This window comes from Thamnophis sirtalis, unplaced genomic scaffold, assembly GCF_051295495.1.
Source record: "Thamnophis sirtalis isolate CommonGarterSnake01/CBP01778 unplaced genomic scaffold, rThaSir2_p1.2 scaffold_15, whole genome shotgun sequence".
Classification (NCBI taxonomy): Eukaryota; Metazoa; Chordata; class Lepidosauria; order Squamata; family Natricidae; genus Thamnophis; species Thamnophis sirtalis.
Window position 1 is genome coordinate 11491778 of NW_028261395.1, and position 26144 is coordinate 11517921.

Below are 26144 nucleotides of genomic sequence, written 5' to 3' on the forward strand. Positions count from 1 at the left end.
CGAAAAAACGGTCCTTTAGGGAATATCTGAATGAGCAGTGATGGCCTCCATGATCTCCAGTTTAACCAGATTCCGTTCACTTTCAGATCCAGGAATCCATGAAAGACAAACAACGGATGAAAGAGAAGCACAGTGGATCAACTTCAGACCACGACAGAAGACCTGCAGAAAACTCTGCTGGAGAAAAAAGGAAACTTGGACCATGCCAACACGATGATCCACCAGTTAGAGCTTGAGAAAAAAATCTTTGGTGAAACACACTGAAGAACCCCAGAAAGAAATGTCTGAGGTTACTAGCCAAGTGGCCTTCCTCAAACTTGAGAAGGCTGCCTTAGAACCTCTGAGAAGCTCCTCAAAGAGGTCTGGAACCTTCTTAAGAACTCAAGAAGCCCCTCTAGAGTCTGCAGCATGAACTGGCTGAGATGGACCAAAGTTCCACTTTGTGGAGAAAAGCCACTCCAGCCAACTGAAGTAGAAAGTCATCATTCTTCAGAATGTGAGGGGAAATGAGAAGAAGCACCTCAACCATCTGCAGCATCAGCAGACCTGTGTTTACCAGGTCAGAATGGAGGACCTGCAGAAAACTCTGGAGGACAACAGAGAAGCATTGACCCATGTCAGAATGATGATCCAAGAATTAGAGCTGCAGAACAGGTGTTTGGAGAAAGACAGGGAAGATCTCCACAGGGAGGTCACCAGCCAAGTGGCCTTCTTCAGAAATGATGTTGGCACTCCTGAGTGAGCAGCACATGGGACAACACTCTCTCTCCCCATACATGGAATGGAGGAATGGTGGCCTTTTACCCATTTGAGAAAGAAAAAAAGATTCTTCCCCTCCCTTCCCTTGACTTGCCACCCAGTGTGCCAGGGGACTCAGGAGAGCCCCACCCTTACTAGCTGGAGCCCCACCCTTACCGCCACCTTGCCAGTCGCAGCAGGACTGTCAGCTGAGCTGAAAGCCTCCCAGCCATCCCATGCAGTATGCCATTTGATTACAGGTGTTTTAACCTTTATCATTCTTATACATTCATTGTTTCATTTAATAAATTATAATTTCGTATCGTTTCTTATTCCCCTGCCTGTAGCAATCCATCCCTACTATGTTTCCCCCCATACACACACCCCGTATCTCTCTGTTATATATTTGATAGACACCACAATAATTGGAAAAAAAGGAAAAAAAAAGGAAAAAACACACAAAAAGAAAAAAAAACATCATCACATGCAGCATGTCGTTTGGTTACAAGTGTTTTAACATCTACATCTTCAAATAATATTTACCATCTCAAATGTTTCATCTAGTATAACTAAAAGCCTCATTTTCATTCTACAATATATATTCAGTTAACATTAGCATTATTTTTCCCCAGAAAGTATATTTATATTCATTATTGTCCTTGCATTTCATACCTTCAGACAGAGATCTTATTCCTTCATTTTTCAACAAGACGTCGCTGCCTATATATACCAGTTTTCATTTGTTCCCTTATTAAAATTACTTATCAGCAGCGAAGTATCATTATAATAAGTTCTTAACCCTATACATTATATCACCAGACCTTATATTAATTCTTCATTGTATCATTGTTAGATTATTTCACAGCATAATTATATCATCATTCACTTTCTTCAATTAAAGTAAATTAAATTAAATTAAAATCATTTTTCATTTCCAAGGTTTTTTTTCCCCTTAGTCACCGATAAAACAAATCCCATATCCTATAAAATTGCCCCTCTCCTCTTGTAGGGCTCCTCCGTTATCTGGATCCTGATGGAGAGAGCACAGAAATGCCCTCTCTGCCTTTGTGGGCCTGATTCCTCCAGTAAATCCTGCTGTTCCTTGCAGCTTCTGAACAGTTACTTAAAGATGTCAACTGGGCTTTGGATGTTATAACTATGGGTGTCCCTTACGGAAACTGCTGAATAAAACTTTATATCTTGCATATAAGAAGAATTTCTGAAGTGTGTGTGTGTTGTGCCACAATGGTCTTTTGTCTATACTTTTTTCTTCTTCTTTCTACTGCAGCTTAATTCAAGAAATTTAAAAAGAATAATTAATAAATTTCAGTTGCCAGAGATGACAAACACTGGATTAAACAGTATAGAAACCCCACAATTTGGTTCCTTTGGTTTTATGTCCTCATGGTTTACATCCTCAAGTCAATTAAATCCTTTGGTTTTATGTCCTCATGGTTTACATCCTCAAGTCTTGCCTGAATCCAATCTGCAAATCGCACACGAGTGGATGACCTCCAGGAGCCCCTTTCTCCATTCCATCATCCACCATGTGCATCAACTACAATTCCAAGAAGGCACAGGGCTGGGTGGCCCATAGGTCAGAAGCATCCATGATGATGCAATCAAAGATCTGCTGGGAATTCTGGGAGTTGTAGTTGAGCCTATCTGAAATGGCCAAGCTGGGGAAAGCCACCCCAGGGACAGATTAAGAGACCTCCTGAATTCCCTCCTGGAGATCAACACCGGGTTTGCATCCAGGAGCCCTTTCCCCTCTCCCACTTCCTGCCTCCTTCCTCAGTTCCAGGAAAGAGGAAGAATCCCCTGCAATGAGTCATCCTGACTTGCGGCCTCCCACTTGTGGGTCTTCTGCTGCCTTTGCTGCTCTGGAGAAGCCACTCAGAAGAAACCTCCAGCCCTCCACAAAAGGCCAACAAGGGAGATGGGGTCACCCTAAGATTTGCTTAATGACAACATGATTTACTTAACTACCACACTCATTTGCTTAACAACTGTGGCAAACCGGTTGTAAAATGAGGCAGAACTTAAGAACTGCCTTGCTTAGTAACAGAAATTGTGGTCATAAGTGGAGGACTACCTTCATTGCCTGATAGTCCATTGGAATTTATCTCCAGAGACATTCAGGATTTCGTAACCAGAACTTTCCCTTTCTTCTCCCTTCTGCTTGCTTCCTGGGAGCCTGGAGCAAAGTCCTTCTGAAGGGCTTGTTTCTGGGGCTTCTGGGGTTGGAAGCAGCCTGAGAGGACTGAGGGGAACCCACCAGATCAGGCCTTCAAGGGTTGCACTGCTGGGCTTCCCACCTTGGAAATGGAGAGGGAGACCCTCTTTCTTTCCTCAGATGGAGTTTGAGACACCCCTGATCTCCTGCTTGCAGCTATTCACCTGGTGCAACCACAAGGAGCCCAAGCTCATCAGGATGCAGCCTGACTTTCCTGTGGGGTTTCTCCACCCACATCTTCTGGACTCCAGTCTCAACCTGGCCCATGCATTGGGGAAAAGAACCGGCTGTTTACAGTGTCCTTATCACCCAATAAGGGAATGGAGACAGGATAATGGATCTCATGGAGAAGCTTCTTTCACAGGGCAGGAGCAACTATGGAAAGGTGAGCTAACTAGGTCTCCTCGGGTGAGAACATCTAAGCATCTGGGTTGGTGGGATGGCCATTGGTTCTCATGGAGATTATCAAACAACATAGTTGGAGTTTGGCTCCCACATCTTACCATTTTTCCTATTCATTCTTTCAGACAAAAACGTTTAGCTGCTATCAGTATGAATAATTGATCAAATAATTTCTTCAAAAGTGTTGAATTCTTTAGCAGTTGCTGAACAACACATTTCTCTGAATGATTTTCAGAGTTCTCTTTAGCAAGATTTATTGAGATGAAAGGGAAGAGAGTAACAAGAATTCCAATCTTTCAACAATTTCCCATTGGGGAACATGTAGATGTGATTTTCTTTGATTCCTGAATACTATCTAAGTGGAAATAATTAATGGGTTCTTTCAAATAAAAGAACATTTTACAATCCCTTTAAATATCATGGTGTTATGTCTCATGTTTTTACATTTATTCTGGCTGTCAGCTGTTCCTTTGTGTTCAGGTTGGGTCTCATAAGGATAATGTAGCACTTGGGGATGAAGATGCAGACCAGCAGACCAGAACTGGAGGCCAGGATGGAGAAGACCTGAACAGCCACCATGTATTTCCCTTTGGTGCTCAGGTAGGTGGGCACAAAAGTCACCCAGACGCTGCAGAAGACCAGCATGCTGAAGGTGATCAGCTTGGCTTCGTTGAAGGCCCCAGGCAGATTCCTGGCCAGGAAAGCCACCGTGAAGCAGATGGCAGCCAGGAAGCCCATGTAGCTGAGGGTGATGTAGAACATGACAACGGCCCCTTCGTTGCATTGCAGGATGATCTCTCCAGGCTGGGAGTGGAGGTCAGAGTCAGGGAAAGGGGGAGAAACTCCCAACCAGATGGAGCAGATGATAATTTGGACAGCAACAGAAGAAAGGATGATGGAGTTGGCCAAGCTCTTCCCCAACCATCTCTTCACTCGGTTTCCTGGTTTCGTGGCCAAGAAAGCCAGCACCACCGTGATGGTTTTGGCCAAGAGAGAAGAAACGGCAACGGAGAAGATGATGCTGAAAACCGTTTGTCGGAGAAGGCAGGTAGCTTTCCTTGGTTGACCAATGAAGAGAGAAGGAGACAAGAAGCAAAGCAGGAGGGAGACCAGGAGGATGTAGGAGAGGTCCCGATTGTTGGCTTTGACAAGGGGAGTTTCTCCATATTTAATGAAGATAAGTAAAACAAGGACTGTAGTTAGGAACAAGAGCAGGGCAAAAGAGATCAGGATGATGCCCAGATGTTCTTCATAAGACAGGAAGGTTATAATTTTGGGGATACATTGGACTCTGGCCTCATTTGGATATTTGTCACCTGGACACTTGGTGCATTTTTCTGCATCTGAGAAACCAAAAATCAATTTTCTTTAATATTTCGTTCCTTTTATTTTTCATTAAAAATAGCATAAGAAGGATGTAATTTTTTAAAAAGTAGCTAGATATATGAAGTTGAGGAAAGTCCGAGGATGTTAATTATTTCTGGTGTAATGTGTAATGTAATTCATAGGAAGCTGCATTATTACAGGTTATTAATGAATCACATAATCTTTTTATACAAATATTTAGAATCCTGCCACATGGCAATTAATATACTGGACTTAGAGGATACCTACAGTATCTTGTAACATCTGGAAGCTATATGGAATTCAGGAGAAATTTCCTAACAGTGACAACCATTAACCAGTGGAACAGCTGGCCTCCAGAAGTGGTGGGTGCTTCAACATTGGATGTTTTTAAGAAAAGACTGGACAGTCATTTGTCTGAAATGGTATCAGGTCCCCTGCTTGAGCAGGGGGTAGCATTAGAAGATCTCCAAGGTTCTTTCCAGCTCTACTCTGATTGCTTGATTGATCTAAATGACTTGCAGAATATTTGTGCAATGAGTTATCCCCATAACTATCCACAGCACCACATTATGGAACAGTGACACTTTTTCAGTGATCCTCAAGGGGAGGATCCAATATACAGTGAATTGCAAGGTCTTTCAGAAGGTGGAACTAAAACAATTCATCAAGTTTCAAAGAACTCATATCTTCCTAGAAAGGTGAACTTAGCAGCACATATCCAGACTAGAAAGCAGGAGAGATGTTTCCTCTGCTGTTAGTAAAGCTTGCCCAGTCTGCCACCCCCTCCTCCCATCTCCTCCCAGCCCCTCCTTCAAAGACTTTTTGATTTACTTCCTTTTAGATAAGAAATTGTGCATGTCAAAAATTAAAAAAGGTGAGCTTGTGTCTTTTAACTTGCACTTTCATGAAAAGATTCTGGATGGATCCAGTTCCACAAAGCCTCCCATTTTCCTCAGTGTGACCCACCTTCCTGAGTGGAGAAGGTCCCCTCCGGACAACGAATGCAGTCATAGCAGCAAACTGGCTCTCCTTCTCGAGCCCTCTTGACAAATCCAGGATGACAATTTTCCGCACAGTTGGACTGAGGCAGGGACTGAGCAGAAAAATGAAGAATGCCAAAGAAAATGTGTTAGTAGTCAACATTCATGGAAAATAGAGATAGACACGGACATTAGCCAAATAGCCTCTGGTCTTCATGTAAGCAAATATGAAATACCTGACTACTACTAAGAAGATGCAGGAGGTATAACTAACTACTGGCAGATTCTTCATTTAGTTCCTCCCTTTCGCTTTTGGCATTTAACATTACAATAAAGGACTTTTCTACTTAATAAAGTCAGCAGAGATGGAATTGAAAAAAGATTTACATATGATGATATACTCATATTAAAACTGAGAATAAAATTTATTGGAAAAGATTTAGGAAATTTCTATCCCATTAGATTTTTCAATAAAGAATAAAACTGTGATGAAGGAAGAAACCTCTGACCAGTAAGATCTTGAAAGATTTCCATAAAACATGGCAAAGCCCCTCCACTCACTGTAGGTCCCGTCTGTTGAAGAACTACTATCAGATAACGCCAACTGGCATGGGATGCCAACCACCCTGGAGACTCTCGGCTTTGCCCACTTGAAATGGGACCTCAGGCTTTGGAAAATAGAGAAAAGACACCAAAATTTATCTCACCTTATTGAGCAACTTTAGCCATGAAAGAGTATCTTGGTCAATATAAAGTCTCTGTCTTTTAAAATACGCGAGAGTCTTTTCAACAACATCCTTTTTGGGGAGAACCAAGTAGCCCGAAATGCCTACATCTGCTCTTATCTCTCCATTTTGGTCCAAGTACAGTTTATGGTGAGAAATATTCCAAAATTCATTCTTCTCCAGAAAGGGATGAAACTGGAATGGGAACATCCAGGAATTTGAAAAGCAGAAAACTTTGTTTCTTATCCCAGATTGAATCTTTCTTCTACAATTGTCTATGTTTTTTATATATAGCAGATAGATGACAAGTCCAGTAAATATATAGTTTATAATTGTGGGCCTATTTTGCAAGTGGGAGAAACTATTATTGCTGTGTTGTATTCAATTGGGGAGACAGTATGCATGTCTTTGTTTTTAATGTTTTATCTAGTTTTGTTTTGTCTTTATAATAGTTTTATTTTCCAAAACTTGTATTTTACCTTTCTGAATAAAATAAAATTTTATAAGAGGAATATCAAGTTTCGAGAAACAATATTTATGATTAGCACACAGAGAAGGGTTCATAAGTAAAAAGCAGTACAAAAGTATCTGGATTTTATCTACTAGGACTTGACTAACAATGGAGTCTCATATAAGAACATGAATGACGGACTGGAAATAAACATAAAGGATACCAAATTTGATATGTAAGTTTGTGAAAATGATCTCAAAATCGTAGTTAACTGGAAACAGAATCTGAGTCAGCAGGATGATGTCCATGGAAAGAAGGCAAATGCAGCCATAAGAATCTGAGGAAGTGAACGGTCTGGTTTGGGGAGACCCCAACTCAAGGACCAGGTGCCCTTGCAGGCATCACACGTGGAGGAGAATTTGCACAAAATGTATGTGAGCTTCAGGGAAGGACAATGAAGCCAAGGAAGAGTTGAAAGGAGCTGCTCTTAGCCTTGAGGAAAGTCAGCAAGGAGAAGAGCTGAAGATCAAGAGGAATCTGGGAGCCCCCTTTCCAATTGAAACAATATCTCGGTTGGGGAAGGGAGGATACAGCCAGTGGTGGGATTCAGACAGTCCGGCTCGGTTCGAGTGAACCGATAGTAAAAATTCTTCCTGGCCACGTCTCTCCCCACCACTACTTGCCTCGCAGGCCTTGGCTGGGGCCTTAGAGTCATTGCTGCAGCTGCTGTTTGGCTCCTTTGCCTCGACCACGTGGCCACACAGCCCAGCCTGTTTGCCTGTCTTTGCTGTGGCCTCCTGCTCATCTTGGTCTGCTCCCAAATGCCCACCTCAGGCTGCTCCCGACCACTCCAGCAGCGGCCATTCTTCATCTTTTCCCTCTTTCCTTTCTCTTTTTCCTTTTTCATTCCCTTCCCATTCCCTCCATTTTTCATCCTTTCCATCTTTCCCATTTCCTTTCCTTTCCCTCCCCCTTCCTTCCTTCCTTCCTTCCTTCCTTCCTTCCTTCCTTCCTTCCTTCCTTCCTTCCCTTCTTCCTTCCTGGGGGTCTGAGGGGATGTCAGGGGACCCCTTTCCTCCTTGAACCCCTCCCCAACATCTGCTCTGATGGCAATTATGGCTAAAAGGACTTTGGAAAGTGGGGCTACCCCCTCCCCCTCCCCCTCCCCATTGCAGAAACTCCTCTTACTGCAGAATTGGGATCTTTCAGAACTTCTTCTCCTGCCCCCCTCCCCCCCTGCACAGTCTCAGTTGCTGCTTGGAGGGGGGGAGATTTCTGGTTTTGCAGGGCTGAGAGGAAAAGGGGAGGGGTGAACAGGCCCTCCAAGGCTGCCCACCCCTTTGCGTTTCTGCAACAAACACGGAGTTCAGAATGATGCTTAGGGTGACCAGACGTCCCACATCTGGCGGGAGAGGCATGCCTTTTCATAATTTTTCCTGCGTCCCAGGCCGTTCTAGAAAACCCCCGCTTTATTTTGGGGCTCGCTCACTCCCCCGCCCATCAGCTGCCGCTAGCTCGCTCATTAGCTGCCCCCCAAAAGAGGGTGAAAATTTGGATGCGTCTTATACACTGAATGTAGCCCCACCCACCCACCGGCCCCAACCCTTTGGCCTCTGCCTCCCAGCAATTTACCTCTTTGCAGCAAATGTGGGCTTGCGGGGGGCTTCAATAGCCTATAGCAATTCCTGCAGCCTGAAAAGCTGATGATCGGAAGAAATGGAAAATGAAATTTGCTGTGTGGCAAATTGCTGGGAGGCAGATTTTTTTTTCTTGCGCAAATCAGGCTGTTTGCTGCAAGGAGGCAAGTCAACAACTATAAATGCCTACAGAATGTTCAAATCATTAGGCTTATTTTTTAAAGACTGCTTTATTATTCTAGACAATTTAACAAAATGAAGAAGCTTTTTAAAATAAATGCTTGATCTGAAGAGCTATTGTTTTGAAAAGCGCTTTTCTTTTAAATAGCAGAGAATAACTATACTTCCAGAAAGCACATAAATTTTAACAGCATCTGTACAAGTATAGTCTGAAATATAACACTACAAGCAGTGTATATTGTCTGTACTGTTTGTTACAAGGGCGCAAATTGCTGGGAGGCAGAGGCAGATATTTTCCCCTTGTTTTCCTCCCCAAAAGCTTGGTGCGTCTTACACTTCAGAGTGTCTTATACTCTGAAAAATATGGTATTGTACTGTGTTTCCCCCAAAAGAAGACAGGGTCTTATTTTCTTTTAACCCCTGAAATAAGTGCTTGGCCTTATTTTCGGGGAGGTCTTATTATTTTTGAGGTACAGAAGGTGTATAGTGTATAGTTGTCAGTTGAAGTTTTCATTCTGGTCCTCTGTTGGAGCGGGAAAATGCTCTTCCTTGATTCATTGTTTCGGTGATCAGTTTCCTTTAAAAGATGCTGTGACAACCAGGGAGTTGATACCTCGCAGGCAGTATTGAATAAAGGACTGTTAGAATTCACTCTGGCCTCGCCTCCAATCTTCGCCCAGAACATAACAGGAGTCCTTTGAGTTCTTCTAATTCTTCTTTAGAAACAGGAAGGGGATTGATTGATTCACCCCATGAATTGTGGACCTCCTGCTCCTGGTTCTGGTGCTGCTGGTGTCCTAGCCAGTCTCTGGGAAGCTGAGAATGAAGTACCCGCTGAGCATGGAGCACCAGGATAGAAACAATCCATGGAGCTTTTCCAGGCCAGGAGACTGTCTCATTGGGAGAATCCTCAGCTTCACCAGAAGATTGCATACAACAAGGACTTCCAACCAGGCTCCTCCTGGTCAGTTTCATTCTAAGCCATTCCCTGTGCTGGAGTTTCCTTTCCTCTGTTTGCATTCCTCTTAACACTTTCCTTCTTTTCTCTTTACTCCACTTACTCCTATATGAAAGGACCTGTCTCCAATTTCCTGCATGGTCTGGATTTCCAAAGCTTCTCTCTTTTTCTCTTATTCTGTGGAAGTCGCTGAAATCCCAAGATGGGATGGAATAAAAACTGTAACAACTCCAGATTATTTTCCTTCTTTCCATCCAAACTTGATTTCATCACTTGAATGCTAACTTTGTTTAAAGTAGTGATTGAAACAGTTGTCGTGGTCCTTGCCCAGGCCAGTTCCATATTTTTTATAATTGCTGATAGATATTACAATTCTTGATCATTGCAGAAAAAACTGATTTTTTTTAGAATTGGTAAATGTTTCTCACAGTAAAAGAATCCTCATACTTTTATGATAGGTCTGTTTTAATGATTAAATTATTTTGAATCCCCTTTAGTAGCCAGGTATAAAATAGTACTTTTACAAACAATGGTGTGTTTGTGACTCTTAATAGCTCATGTTTTTACATTTGTTCTGGTTGTGAGATGCTCCTTTGTGTTCAGGTCTGGCCTCAGAAGGATAATGTGACACTTGGGGATGAAGATGCAGCCCAGCAGACCAGCACTGGAGGCCAGGATGGAGAAGACCTGAACAGCCACCATGTATTTCCCTTTGGTGCTCAGGTAGGTGGGCACAAAAGTCACCCAGACGCTGCAGAAGACCAGCATGCTGAAGGTGATCAGCTTGGCTTCGTTGAAGGCCCCAGGCAGATTCCTGGCCAGGAAAGCCACCGTGAAGCAGATGGCAGCCAGGAAGCCCATGTAGCTGAGGGTGACGTAGAACATGACAACGGCCCCTTCGTTGCATTGCAGGATGATCTCTCCAGGCTGGGAGTGGAGGTCAGAGTCAGGGAAGGGGGGACAAACTCCCAGCCAGATGGAGCAGATGATAATTTGGACTACAGCAGAAGACAGGATGATGGAGTTGGCCAAGCTCTTCCCCAACCATCTCTTCAACCGATTTCCTGGTTTTGTGGCCAGGAAAGCCAGCACCACCGTAATGGTTTTGGCCAAGAGAGAAGAAACGGCAACTGAGAAGATGATGCTGAAAACCGTTTGTCGGAGAAGGCAGGTGGCTTTCCTTGGTTGACCAATGAAGAGAGAAGGAGACAAGAAGCAAAGCAGGAGGGAGACCAGGAGGATGTAGGAGAGGTCCCGGTTGTTGGCTTTGACAAGGGGAGTTTCTCCATATTTAATGAAGATAATTAAAACAAGGACTGTGGTTAGGAACAAGAGCAGGGCAAAAGAGACCAGGATGATGCCCAGATGTTCTTCATAAGACAGGAAGGCTATAACTTTGGGGATACATTGGACTCTGGCCTCATTTGGATATTTGTCATCTGGACACTTGGTGCATTTTTCTGCATCTGAGAAACCAAAAATCAATTTTCTTTAATATTTCGTTCCTTTTATTTTTCATAAAAAATAGCATAAGAAAGATGTAATTTTTTAAAAAGTAGCTAGGTATATGATGTTGAGGAAAGTCCGAGGGTGTTAATTATTTCTGGTGTAATGTGTAATGTAATTCATAGGAAGCTGCATTATTACAGGTTAATAATGAATCATATAATCTTTTTATAGAAGATTTTTATATTTAGAATTCTGCCACATGGCAGTTAGTATGCTGGACTTAGAGGATACCTACATTATCTTGTAACATCTGGAAGCTATATTTAATTCAGGAGAAATTTCCTAACAGTGACAACAATTAACCAGTGGAACAGCTGGCCTCCAGAAGTTGTGGATGCTTCAACATTAGATGTTTTTAAGAAGAGATTGGACAGTCACTTGTCTGAAATGGTATCAGGTCTCCTGCTTGAGCAGGTGGTAGCACTAGAAGACCTCCAATGTTTTTTCCAGCTCAACTCTGATTGATTGATTGATTGATTGATTAATTTACATGACTGGCAGAATATTTGTGAATTGAGTTGCCCCCATAACTATCCACAGCACCACATTATGGACCAGTGACACCTTCTCAGTGATCCTCAAGGGGAGAATCCAATATACAGTGAATTGCAGGGTCTTTCAGAAGGTGGACCTAATTCATCAAGTTTCAAAGAACTCAGATCTTCCTAGAAAGGTGAACTTAGCAGCACATATCCAGACTAGAAAACAGGAGAGATGTTTCCTCTGATATTAGTAAAGCTTCCCCAGTCTGCCACCCCCTCCTCCCATCTCCTCCCAGCCCCTCCTTCAAAGACTTTTTGATTTACTTCCTTTTAGATAAAAAAATGTGCATGTTAAAAATTAAAAAAAGGTGAGCTTGGTCTTTTAACTTGCACTTTCATGAAAAGGTTCTGGATGGATCCAGTTCCACAAAGCCTCCCATTTTCCTCAGTGTGACCCACCTTCCTGAGTGGAGAAGGTCCCCTCCGGACAAGGAACGCAGTCATAGCAGCAAACTGGCTCTCCTTCTCGAGCCCTCTTGACAAATCCAGGATGACAATTTTCCGCACAGTTGGACTGAGGCAGGGACTGAGCAGAAAAATGAAGAAAGCCAAAGAAAATGTGTTAGTAGTCAATATTCATGGAAAATAGAGATAGACACGGACATTAGCCAAATAGCCTCTGGTCTTCATGTAAGTAAATATGAAATCCCTGACTACTACTAAGAAGATGCAGGAGGTATAACTAACTACTGGCAGATTCTTCATTTAGTTCCTCCCTTTCGCTTTTGGCATTTAACATTACAATAAAGGACTTTTCTACTTAATAAACTCAGCAGAGATGGAATTGAAAAAAGATTTACATATGATGATATATTCATATTAAAACTGAGAATAAAATTTATTGTAAAAGATTTAGGAAATTTCTATCCCATTAGATTTTTCAATAAAGAATAAAACTGTGATGAAGAAAGAAACTTCTGACCAGTAAGATCTTGAAAGATTTCCATAAAACATTGCAAAGCCCCTCCACTCACTGTCGGTCCCGTCTGTTGAAGAACTACAATCAGATAACACCAACTGGCATGGAATGCCTACCACACTGGAGACTCTCGGCTTTGCCCACTTGAAATGGGACCTCAGGCTTTGGAAAACAGAGAAAAGACACCAAAATTTATCTCACCTTATTGAGCAACTTTAGCCGTGAAAGAACACCTTCTTTGATAGAAAGTCTCTGTCTTATAAAATACGCCAGAATCACTTTCTTGGCTTCTTCCTTGGGGAGAACCAAGTAGCCCGAAATGCCTACATCTGCTCTTGTCTCTCCATTTTGGTCCAAGTACAGTTTATGGTGAGAAATATTCCAATATTCATTCTTCTCCAGAAAGGGATGAAACTAGAATGGGAACATCCAGGAATTTGAAAAGCAGAAAACTTTGTTTCTTATCCCAGATTATCCCAAAGAAGGCAAATGCAGCCATAAGAATCTAAGGAAGTGAATGTTCTGGTTTGGGGAGACCCCAACTCAAGGACCAGGTCCCCTTGCAGGCATCACACGTGGAGGAGAATTTGCACAAAATCTACTTGAACTTCAGGGAAGGAGAATGAAGCCAAGGAAGAGTTGAAAGGAGCTGCTCTTAGCTTTGAGGAAAGACAGCAAGGAGAAGAGCTGAAGATCAAGAGGAGTCTAGGAGCCCCCTTTCCAATTGAAACAATCTCTCGGTTGGGGAAGGGAGGATACAGCCAGTGGTGGGATTCAGACGGTCCGGCCCGGTTCGAGTGAACCAATAGTAAAAATTCTGCCTGGCCACGTCTCTCCCCATCACTACTTGCCTCGCAGGCCTTGGCTGGGGCCTTAGTCATTGCTGCAGCTGCTGTTTGGCTTCCTTGCCTCAACCACGTGGCCACGCAGCCCAGCCTGTTTGCCTGTCTTTGCCGTGGCCTCCTGCTCGTCTTGGTCTGCTCCCGAATGCCCACCTCAAGCTGCTCCCGACCACTCCAGCAGCGGCCATTCTTCACCTTTTCCCTATTTTCTTTCTCTTTTCCTTTTTCCTTCCCTTCCCATTCCCTCCGTTTTTCATCCTTTCCTTCTTTCCCATTTCCTTTCCTTTCCCTCCCCTCCCCTCCCTTTCCTTTCCTTTCCTTTCCTTTCCTTTCCTTTCCTTTCCTTTCCTTTCCTTTCCTTTCCTTTCCTTTCCTTCCTTCCTTCCTTCCTTCCTTCCCTTCCCTTCCCTTCCCTTCCTTCCTTTCCTTCCTTCCCTCCTTCCTTCCTGAGGGAGTCTGAGGGAGAGTCAGGGGACCCCTTTCCTCCTTGACCCACTTCCCAACATCTGCTCTGATGGAAGCTGGGGCTGCCACCTCCCCCTCCCCATTGCAGAAACTCCTCTTGCTGCAGAATTGGGATCTTTCAGAACTTCTTCTCCTGCCCCCCCTCCTCCCCCCTGCACAGTCTCAGTTGCTGCTTGGAGGGGGGGAGATTTCTGGTTTTGTAGGGCTGAGATGAAAAGGGGAAGGGGCCCTCCAAGGCTGCCCACCCCTTTGCGTTTCTGCAATCAATGCGGAGTTCAGAATGACGCTTCTCCCAAAGAAGTTCTGGGGAACCCAACCCCCACCACCCCCCAGCTGCCCCTTTCAGAGCCCAGAAAACTCCCAGGCAAAGCAGCACCGCCTCCCTCTCAGGAGTGGGAGAGAGAATGGATGGGAGGAAAGAAAAACTTGGGGAAGAGGGAGGGGGATCCAGAGGAAACGGGGAGAGGCCCTCACCCCGTTTCCACCTCCCCCCAGGCGGCCCACAAGGTTGAAAAGCTTCTGATTCCTCACTCTCACTCTCTTTTTCTTTTTTCTTCCCCCCTCCCCACCCTCTCTGTCTCACACACACACAGACTCACACTCTTATCCCTGCAAGTTCCCCTTCTCTGCCTGCTCTGGAGAGAGAAGGTTGCCTGCGCAGAAGAGGCACCGATCAAAGCGCGTCCCAGTAAGTTAATCAGCCGGGCTTTCCTGGGATGCGAGCGATGCTGCCGGACGCTTGGAAAGGACTTCGGCCACCAGCCCACCACTAAAATCTAACAATGAGGCGAGGTGCAGAGCTGTTTGAAAGAGTGTGTGCGAGTGTGTGTGTGTGTGTGTGTGTGTGTGTTTGTTTGTTTGTTTGTGTAAAATGGGCGGTTTCATCCAAAGGAGTTTTTGTTTCAGGTGGATCGCCTAGCTTTGGAAGGAGGAAAAGAAGGGGGAGAAAGAGAGAGAAAGAGAGAGATGAAAGAAAAGGAAAAAGAAAGGAAAGGAAAATAAATGAAAGGAGAGAGAAAGAAAGGGAGTTATGGAAGGAAGGGAAAGACAGAAAGAGAGGGAGGGAGGGAGGAGGAAGTGAATGAGCTATAGTTGGATGGATGGGTCAATAGATACAGGGAGGGAGGGAGGGATGGAGGGAAAGAGAGAAAATGAGAGGAAGGAAGGACACAGAAGCTTCAGAAGACTCTTTCAAAGAGCACAACAATGTTTGAAAGGGCTGGAAGGGATCTTGGAGGTCATTTTCTAGTCCAACCCCTGCTCTAATAGGGTCAGAAGGAAGCCATCTAGTCCAACCCCCTGCTCCAGCTGGAGACCTTATATCCTCTGGATTATTTTGGTGCCTCTAACAGAGAGGAAAATTGCCAGAAAAGGGAAGGAGTTTACTAGGACACGGCTGCCATGCAGAGGAAGGCAGAGACAGTCCTTGAGTTACAACAATTGGGCCCAACATTTTGGTTGCTAAGCAAGAGTGTCAAGTGAGCTTTGCCACATTTTACTCAATCCATGACATCTCCTGGCTCTAACAGTCATGTGCAGGCTAGGGAAGAACATCTGAAGCCCTGTGTAATGTTCTAATGCGCAGAAGTGATAGTTAAATGTGTGCCAGAAAGTGGACTCTGGGTGTCTTTTTCCAAACGCAATAAGTGAGGTTGAATGTGTATAGTTTTAGAAGAGTTCTGTGTTTCTGTGTGTGTGTGTGTGTGTGTACATATACATACAGTGTATAAAGTAGATAACGTATCTTTTTGTGTGCCTATACACACACTATACCTTGTAATATGTATGTACACATATGGCATATATACACAGGATTAAATTGTGTATTTTGGATGTTCTTTAGTAGTAAATAAATAGACAGGGAAATTGTATCTTGTTGACGCAAGGAGAGGCCAGGCAAGGTACCTCTTGACGCGAGTGATGTCAAGTTGGCTACACCCACCCAATCACATGACCACCAAGCCATGCCCATCCAGTCACATGACCACCAATCCACACACCCCAGTTACATGACCATCAAGCCACACCCATCCAGTCACAAGACTACCAAGCCACACTCACCCAGTCACATGATCACCAAGCCACGCCCACCCAATCACATGACCACCAAGCCACGCCCACCCAGTTACATGACCACCAAGCCACACCCACCCAATCACATGACCACCAAGCCACACCCACCCAGTCACAAGACCACCAAGCCACGCCCACCCAGTCACAAGACCACCAAGCCACGCCCACAGAACCAGTAGTAAAAAGATTTGAATCCCACCACTGGATAGAACCCTCTTCCAATAACTGACTCCTGTTACACATGAGTGTAAGATCTGCTCACTCTTATTCCAGAGTGTCAGATATGGAAAAAGTGAATTCAGTTACAAGAGAGGAGATTTTAACTGAATGAGAGAAAAAATATGATAAAAGGATGAGCTGTTTTAGAGCTGAGCCAGTAAAGCAGAGAAGTTCAGTCTCCTCTTCATGGATCATCTGAGAGCAAAGACTGAGCAGCCATCAGTCAGAGAAGCTTGAACTGGGATTCCTGCAGAGAGGAGCGTTGGGCTAGATTGTCTCAGGGTTTCCTCCAAATTTATAAAGGTTGTCATGCCACAACATGTACTGTAGTTTTCAGAGTATAAGTTTTGAAAAGGCTTTTTTTAAAAAAAAAAAGTAGGTACGTAGGTAGAGGGAGAGAAAGACAGAGAAATACAGTAGGTAGGTAGGCAGAGAGAGAGAGTAGTTAGGTAGGGAGGTAGATAAAAGGATAGAGACAGAGAGAAATAGAGAGAGATAGAGAGATAGAGAAATACAGTAGGTAGGTAGGGATAGAGAGAGAGAAATAAAAAGAGATAGAGAGAGAAATACAGGAGGGAGGGAGGGAGAGAGAGAGAGTAGGTAGATAGGTAGATGTTTCCAGGTGTATTTATCCATGTGCTGGAGAAGGAAATCGCTGACAATCTGCAGCACCTAAGACTTTGTTTCTGCTGGCACAGCACTTGATCAATGTAATTCTCATCAACCAGTTAAAGAACTTTCCAAAAGGAAAAAAAAAGCAAGGAAAGGAAAAGAGAACCAGGTTGTCCTCAGCAGAGGAAAATATGCAAATGTAACAAAGGTTAGAAGGGAGGGAAGGAGGACAGTAGGGAAGTCAGGATGGAGAGGAGAAAGGAGAGGAATAGGAAAGGCAGAAGAAGGGGGGAAGGATAAAGAGGAGGAAGAGAAAGAAGAGAAGGGAAAGAAGGTGGGAAGAAAGAAGGAGAGAAGAAAGAGAAGAAACTGGGGGAGGAAGGAGGGAGGGAAGAAGAGAGGGTAGTAAAGAGGGAAAGAGGGAGGGAAAGAAAGAGAGAAGGAGTGTTGAAAGGAAGGAAGGAGGGAGGAAAGGAGGGAGGTTAAGAGAAAAGAAAGGAGGAGGGAAAGAGGAAGGGAAGGAGGGAAGGTATGTGTGAAGGAAGGGGGGATCGAGGGAGGGAAAGGAGGGGGAAGGAAAGGAGGAAAGGAGGAAAGAAAGGAGGGAAGGCAGGGGAAAAGGAAGTAAGGGGGGGAGGGAAGAAAAGGATATGGAAAAGAAGAAATGGGGGAAGAGAAGAGGGAGGGAAGGAATAAGATACCTAACCTTTGATGTTTATAATGATTTGATAGTATGGGAATATCTCGAAATGTAGTTGTATTGTTTTTTACAAGTTATGGATGTTGTATTTTCTTTTTACCAATAAAATCTTTTTTAAAAAATTAAAAAAAAAGGAAAAAAAAGTGTTTACACTCTGCAAACCTCCCCAAAACAGCCAGTTTTTTTGAAAACACCCCCCCTTTTAAAAAGTCATGAATAGCCTGGGGGGGGGGGCTTGCAGAGTGCTCCTGGTTGGGGGGGGAATGAGCAAAAAATGGCCTGTTTTTCGCAAAAACAAGCCCGTTTTTTGTCAAAATAATTTGCATGCATAGCCTTATGGAGGCTTATAGAATGCTGCTGGGGGTTGGGGGGGGCAGAATGGTCCATTCTTTGCTCATTACTGCCCTCCCCAGCCCCCAGGAGCTCTCTGAAAACCTCCATAAGGATATGCACGGCCATTTTGGTGAAGGGGCGGGGCTTCGGGAGGCAAAAAATGCTGTATTGGATATATAAGATGCATCCAGATTTTCAGATTCTTTTTTGAGGGAAATATGTGCGTCTTATATTCTGAAAAATACGGTGACTCTTGTGCTGTTGTTGCTCTACCCCACTTAGTGGCCGGGGGCAGATAAGCCTAACTATAAGGTCTGAAGCCAGACTCCATTTTCTCTCAGCCTTTGGAGAAGACGGAAGCAGCCATTGTGACCGAGACCCCTGGTCATCTGGAGACGGCCTCCGTCCCTCACACGGAGCATCGCTGGAGAGGTTCCAGCTGCTTCTTTGCTGGCTGTTAGTTAATGCTGCCTATCTCGTCTTTCTAGTTGATTTCCACTCTTTGCATCTCCTCAGTTTCACCTGCCCTCTTCTCCCAATAAAGCATCCAGATCCACGCCAGGCTCCCTTTCACTGGAGGAGAATAGGGGGGCTCAGCTGCCTGTCCAGCTGCACACAGACCCACCTGCAATGGGGACGGAAGGAAGGGGGAATTCCACCAGGCTAATCACAAACCCACAAATAAGAGGATTTATTTTAAAAAAGAATACAGCAATTTCCAATTAGCAGTGCTAAATATAAAAATGCCATGGTCTCTACTCTTTGCAAACCATTAATTCCCTGAATAATTAAATTGGCCAGATCTGTCGAGATGGTCCCCCTCCTTCTCCACTGGATTCCTCCTCCAAAGGATCTAAGATTAATGGATCCATATTGGGATCCCCTTACCTGCCATGGCTGCAGCCTTGGAGACCCCAAGATCTTTTCTCCCTCCTTCCTTCCCCTCCTCGATCTGGAGGAATATGCAGCATTCAGGGCCTGGGCCAGAGTCTTCGTGAGACTGTAAGGTTTGTAGTAATTTTGTATCCCTTTTCTGTCCCTTTTCCTCTGGGTCTCCAGTGGGGCTTTCTGGGTGCATCTTCTGCGGCCTTTGACAGAAAAGACGTTCTTTGAAAGAGAACAATGAAAATAATGATCTTGAAACTTTTCTTCCACAAAGAAAAAGGGTTCAAAGGCAGAATCTTTTGGCTTTTCTTTTCCCAGATAACTAAAGTTCCAAATACTATGGATGTATTTGAGAAGTCTGCGCTTGTTTATTTGATATGATGTAAAACTTGTGAGGATCCAGACTTTCCCCTCAATGGGTCCTGGCAAACGCATAAAAGTTAAATGGAAAGGAAGAATTCTCTCCCAAATATATTCATATTCCATGAAGTGAACAAAGACGTTGACTTGTCTCCACTTAGAGAGGGAATCCCTGAGGTATGCAGTATATCCAGTTGTTGAGAACAGTTGTGATATAACCACACAAATTCCATTCCTGACAAACACAGGAATAAAAGTCCTCATGAAATTCTCTCCCTTTTCCATGTCTGAAGCAAAGAGGCCAATCAGGGTCCATCTGAAGTGGAGGAGCAGCTGGACAATTGCTGGGTAATGGATTCCTTCTTTGGGGTACATGTGGTGAAAAAAGGGGAATTTGTTTTTATCACTCAGAGCCTCTGAAGCTCTTACATCATTGATCTGGAAAAGGAATTGAAAGGATTAGAGCCGTGATGGGGAACCTGTGGCATGCAGAGCCTCCTCTCCCGGCACACCAGCCACCCCAGCCCAGCTCCACTAACATCCACATGCAGGCGCACCTCCTGCCGGCCAGCTGGTTTTCGGGCCTTTGTGGGGGGCAGGGCGGGGGACGCATGAGTATGTGTGTGTGTGTGTGTGTGTGTGTGTGTGTGTGTGTGTGTGTGTGTGTACTCACATTGCGCAGGAAACTCCGGTGGGCTGGAATGAATGGTCTGGGCCTCCAGTGCTTTCTCGCTCAGTAGGAGGCTTCCTTCAGCCTTAAAACAGTTGCAAGGGTTTTATTTTTTGCTTTGAGGTTGGTGCAGGAGGCTTTCCAGGGCCAAAATGGGGTGCAGAAAGCACAGGGTTTTTTTTCCCCCGTTTTGGCCCTGGAAAGCCTCTTGCACCAACCTGGAAGCAAAGAAAAAACCCTGCAACTGTTTGAAGGCTGAAGGAAGCCTCCAACTGAGCCAGGAAGCACTGGGGGGGGGGGGGGGGAGGAGGCCATCCACACTCACTTCCAGCCCACCAGAGTTTTCTGCCCCAGTGCAGAAATGAGAGCCTGTCCTGTGGAGCCCACTGCCGCTTGGGCTGGCTGGCTGGGGAGGGGGCAATCATGCTGCTTAGGTGGCAGCAGCCTCCATGCCCCAACTGTGCAAGGGAGGAAATGAGGGGCCCTGCTTGAATGGGGATGAAAGTACAAACACAACCTGCCTCCCTGCTCAGCTGTCGCCCACACCATTGGCAGCAGTTTGGGTGCCCTGCCTGAAGCAAACTTTCTCTCATGAAATGCAAGCGTGGAATAAACTGAGCCTGGTTTGTTCTCAGTCTTTTCAGTGGCCACAAACTACTAGCAAAAGTGCCATTTGATCACAAGGCAAGGAATGTTTCCCCTTTTGCATTGGAGCATCCCAGTCGGGACAGGAAAGACAAAGAAAAATAAGGAAAGAGGGGAAGAGAGCAAGGAAGCAAAAAGAGGGAAAGAGGGGAAGGAAGAATGAAGAGGGCAGCTAACAGAAGGGAAGGAAGGAGATTATAAGGAGAGAGTGAAAGTGTGAGGTTAATCTTGCCTTAGCACTTGATTTCCGGCAGCCCTGCTGCCTTTTACCATCCCCTTGTCCCCTTCTCCTGATCTCTCCTGGTGGTCTCCCATCCTATCATTGAGGATGCTTTGGTTACAAAGCTAGGTCTCATAAGGAGAGAGAGTGGGCCTCCCTCTGACCCACATGCTTTGCCCTCCTGCACACACCATTGGCAACCAAGGAGGGTAAACACATCAGCAGTGAGAGCACGCCCACCATGGCCTCCAAAATCAACCACAATGGGGCCCTCAATGAAATTGAGTTTGACACCCCTGGACTAACAGATGACCTGAGCGCTGCATGTGTCACTCTCAAACTTGCATGGATAAAACATCTAGGCCAGCGATGGCAAACCTTTTTTGGCTCACGTGCCAGAAGCGGGGGAGCACGGGGGGGGGGGGGTCGTGCGCAGGCATGCTGCACCCATAATGCAATGTGTGACACCTCCCCGCCAACGTGCATGCGTGCATAACAGCTATGACCCCCCTTTTTTGCATGCTTTTTTCACCCTCCCCAGGCGCCAGAGGTTTTATAGGAGACTGGGGAGGGTGAAAACAGCCTACCCCACCTCCCCGGAGGCCCTCTGGAGGCTTCAGGAGCTTCTCTGAAGCCTCAGGAGGACTAAAAACGACCCTATGAGCAAATGGAAGTGACGTCCGGTTTGCTCATAGGGCCAGTTTAAGCCCTTCGGAGCCTTCAGGAGCACTCAGGGGGCTTCCCTGACGGCTCCGGTGGACGAAAAACGACCCTACGAGAAAACCATAAGTCACTTCCAGTTTGCTCGTAGGGTCATTTTTAGTCCTCCCAAGGCTTCAGGGACTTCCAGTTTGCTCGTAGGGTCATTTTTAGTTCTCCCAAGGCTTCAGGGAAGTCCCCTGAATGTCCCTGAAAGCTCCGTAGGGCTTAAACCTGCCCTACGAGCGAACCGGAAGTCTGTTCCCAAGCATCCAGTTTGCCCTTAGGGCCCTTTTTTTGGACTCTGGTGGCTTCAGGGACTTGGGGGGGTGTCTGTTTTCGCCCTCCTCGGGCTCCTATAAAACCTCTGGAGCCTAGGGAGGGCGAAAAATGGCTTTTAAAAAGGCTGAACTGAAATGGCATATGTGCCTGCCAGGTAACAGGGCAACACTTTGCGTGCCCTGACAAATGGCTCCGCGTGCCACCTGTTGCACGTGTGCCATAGGTTTGCCATCCTGGTTATAGGCGAATTGCCAACCTTAGCCTAGGAAAGTAACGTCTTGTGAAAAGTAAAATGTGGATTCTGCCAAGGAGCCTTGTTTGTAACTTAAAATGTAAGTTCTGCATTCCCTAACAAAGCTCTGAGTTATACGCCAGAAAATGTATTTCTTTTCCCTTCTAAAGTCCATTGTTTTCAGAGCACTGAGAAAAATCATGAAATTCACATGGTATCAATTTATGTTTCTATAGCAATGGTGTTCTGTGCAAGCTGTGTGAGCTGTAAGATGTTTGGAAAAGTTTTTGGCGTGCGCCTTTTTTTCTCTCTCTGCCTGCTCTGTTAAGGTGGGAGACCAAAAGGTCGTCCAGTCTTTTGCTTTCTGCAGAAATAAAAGCTGATAATCCGTAGCCTCATCTTCAGGGTTTCACTGCACTTATCAGATTCTGAGCTGCATTCAAAAACCTTCCACAATGAAGAATGCTGTGTTATATTTGGGGTTAGATCAAGTCCACAATATTAGATTATAATAAACCCAATCTTGTTCTCATGAAAGCATTAGAATCATTTGTTAATTAGACATTGTTTAAAATATTAAAGACAGAATATTAGCAAGATTGTATAATAAAAGTGGAAAATAATAAACAAATTTAAAAAACTATAAACAATGTAAATCACCCCTACAATTTATTGCAATTAGATTAACATGTGCAAATGCCAACTGAATTATTCTATTCCAATAAACGGCCTACTATAATTTTGAGGGTTCCTGCATATTTTAATGCTTCTATGGCCCAGATTCTTTGTGGAGGAATCTTTTTAGCTTCTTCTCCAGTTGTACAAGAAACATGGAGACGTCAGTTCCTAATACAGTTTGTCAGTTATACAATACAAGATTGGTCTTTAATTGAAGTTTTCTCTGTTCTAACAGCCACAATTTTCTGAGTCTGTCAGTTTCCATAGATTAAATTTTATGCCAATACCCATATTTTCTGATTTTAGGCAAAGCAGGAATTGTGAACATTCCCAAATCAGCTCTGAGGGTCAGCAGCTGGAGTCCTTTTGTCCACCCCAAGATACTCTGCAGTGGCTGGGATTCAGTTGGTTCTGCTGGTGGTTTCTCTCTGAAGCCCCAAACATCAGATTGATGTAAGGACATGGGGGAAACCTTGGCCTCACATACTTCAATAATTGGGGCTGAGGAAGCTGGAGAGCTATGAGGTTTTCTTTTAAGCACCACTTTCACTCATGTCTTTGATCTAACTCAGCTCCTTTGATGATGAGGGAGCCAAGATTCAGTCTCAGAGAAAACTACCCCAGGTAAGGAAAGGTCTTACTTGCTCTATTGGCTGACCATCTATGGCTAGGATGTCATTTCCCAAAGACCATAACTTTTGAGTTTGATTTATTAAGTATCAGATAATTATTATGAGAAAAGAACCCAAGTCTTCCTCACAGGGTATATAATCCAATGTGTAAGTATGATAACATCACAGTGTAAATCAGCATATTCCAATAGGTATTTAGCATGCTAAACATATGTACCTATAACAGAAGTTATAACAAAATAAAACAGTTGGAAGGGAACTTTGAGGTCTTTTATTCCAACCCTCTGCTCAAGAAGGAGACCCTATTCCAGGGGTCCTCAAACTATGGCCCTCAGGCTGGATAAACCCACTGAAGCCATTAATCCGACCCATGTGGGACCATGAGGCTGCTGCACCCAAATCACCCCGGCCACCCGCCGGCTGAGCTCATGCCTTCCCTTCTCAAGCCCCACGTACTGAAACTGCAAAATTAAGAAAAAAGCATTTGGCCGGCAGAGTGTTTCTGGGGGCCCAGGATGCACGGAAGCCTCAGGAGGGGAAATGGAGCCCACTGCCTCAGCTTCTTAGTTCGAGCTAAATGGAACGCAAAGCCATGTTGCCTGGCATGCGGGGCCTTGCCTGTTGCTCTTCTGGGTTTCTGGTGCGCATGTGTGCGCAATGATCAGCTGGCATTTGCATGCATTGCAGTGCCAGAAACTGGAAGAGGAGCTGCCTGGTGCGCATGCACACTGTGCAATTCCTCTTCCAGATCACGTCCTTGACAAGAGCACTTGGTGCTGAAAAGGTTCTCCATCCATGCACTATTCCAAGGGTGGTTTTTCCATGACATTATAAAGCGGTACCAATACTTCACGTGATTTGGATTCTCTCCTTCTGTTGATGCAGCCTAGGATTGTAATGGCTTTTTTTGACTGCTGCCACATATTGTTGGCTCACATTTGAGAGATTGTCCTCTAAGATTCCAAGATCCCTCTCACAGTTCCTGCTATTGAGCCAGGTTTCACCTAATCTGTACCTGTACATTTGTTTTTTCTAGCCAAAGTGTAAGACTTTACATTTCTCTACATTGAATTTCATTTTGCTAGATATGCCCAGGGTTCAAGTTTATCTAGATCCATCTGGATCTTCAGCCTATCTTCTGGGGTGGTGGCTATTCCTGCCAGTTAGTGTCATCTGTGAATTTGATGAGTTCCCCATCTATCCCTCATCCAAATCATTGATGAAGATGTTGAAGAGTACTGGGCCTAAAATAGAACCTTGAGGTCCCCCACTGATTGTTTCCCTCCATGCAGACGTAGTTCCATTGAGGACCACAGGCTGAGTCCATCTGGGGGTGATGCTGTCTATCCCATATATTTTTAGCTTACCAAGAGGTAGATGGTGGTTTACTTTGTCAAAGCCTTCTAAAATCCAAGTACTGTATACTACATGCACTGCCTTTTGCTGGTCCACTAAATGAGCTATTTTTGTCAAAGAATGAAACAACATTTATTTATCATCTGTTTTTGGATCCTTCATTCGCTTGGGTAAATTGTCAATATCTAGACTGAATAACAGGGGTTCGAATATGCATCCTTCCCTTCCTCCTTGGTAAGTATCAATCCTTCTTCTCATGGCTCCATTGAGCCCAAACCTCCCTCTTAAACAAGGACCTGGAGAAAGAGCTTGGATCAGGGCCAACAGACTGAGCTCCATTTTGAGGGCAATCAATTTCCTACATAATATTTCTCTGTTAATTATGACAAATGCACTAACGTCTAGAAAGCCAACAAACCGTGTTTTACTTTGCTGATATAGATGAGATATTTAAGGACAAATTTGTTACCAATATTAGATTATTAACATGCAATATTTATTATAAAATCTATATAGCTATTCATTACCTAAAACCTTCTGGTTCTTCTGCAAGGAATGCATTTTTCTCAAGTTTAACTAAGAGAATCATGGCATACATGACTGCATCTATTGCTCACCCACCAACACCCACCACTCACTTTACCAGATGGAGAAAAACACACACAAACCTGTGGGATTTTGTAGATGGCTCCTAATGTTGATGCCTGGCTGGAGATCTCCCTGTTAGCTCCATCAAAAAGAGCCAGAAGGTTCTCCTTCCTTCCACAGCCGTAGTTGGGGACATTGGCTTCTCCAGTGGAGAAAATGTCCAGCAAGGCATCTGAAGTGTGGAAAGTGCTCCAATAGTAGGCATGCATGTTGTAGCCCAGTGTGAGATTGTGCAGGAGTTGGGAATTCTTGTTGACCGTCTGGATGTTGAGAATGTATAGTAGGCCAGTTGGAAAACTATAAACATCCCTATTGTTTTTTAAAAAAGTGATTATAAGCAACAGCACCAACAAATACTTTAAAAAAAAATATATAATCCCCCAGATGCCTACTGAGCCTTAAACCAACATTGATCCAAAACCAATGATCAGTTACACAAATATGGGAATTGGCTGAGGTACAGCAACTACAACTGGTTCCACCACTACTTTAAATAAAATTCATGATTCAAACAATAAGTTAAGGATTGAACTGAGAGAGGAAAAGAATCTGCAGCCCTTTCAGCTTTTTTTCAGACCCCTTTTTGAGTCCCTTTCACAAAATCAGACAAGAGAGAGAAGCCAAGGAAATCAAAATCATTCAGGAAATTAGACATATCCCCCAATATAGGGAATAAATGAAAAATAAAAAACAGAAAAGAAGGAGAGTGTTAGAATGGAGGGAGTGCATTCCATTCACCCCGAATGACTTACAAATCACGGAAAACAAACTGAATGGAAGGAGCCACGTTGAAAAGCAACTTTATATGTAATGTTTCCTCTCCAGTGGTGACTATACCAATGAGATGGTCTCCTGGGCTGTAAAAGCTCCGTGGTTGTTTTCCATCCTGGTGCTCCGAACTCAGTGGGCATTTTATTCTCAGCTTCCCAGAACCTGGATGGGATAAAAGCAGCATCAGAAACAGAAGCA

At 44.4% G+C, this 26144-nt stretch overlaps 1 protein-coding gene across 1 annotated transcript in view; it reads left to right on the top strand.

The window, feature by feature from the left end:
- The first annotated feature begins 565 nt into the window (after positions 1-565).
- Positions 566-26144, top strand: part of LOC148042460 (F-box only protein 2-like) — a 38540-nt gene continuing 12961 nt past the window's right edge. The window contains exon 1 of the mRNA XM_087702399.1: positions 566-738. Coding sequence (XP_087558525.1) covers positions 566-738 — 173 coding nt within the window. The remainder of the gene's footprint in view (positions 739-26144) is intronic.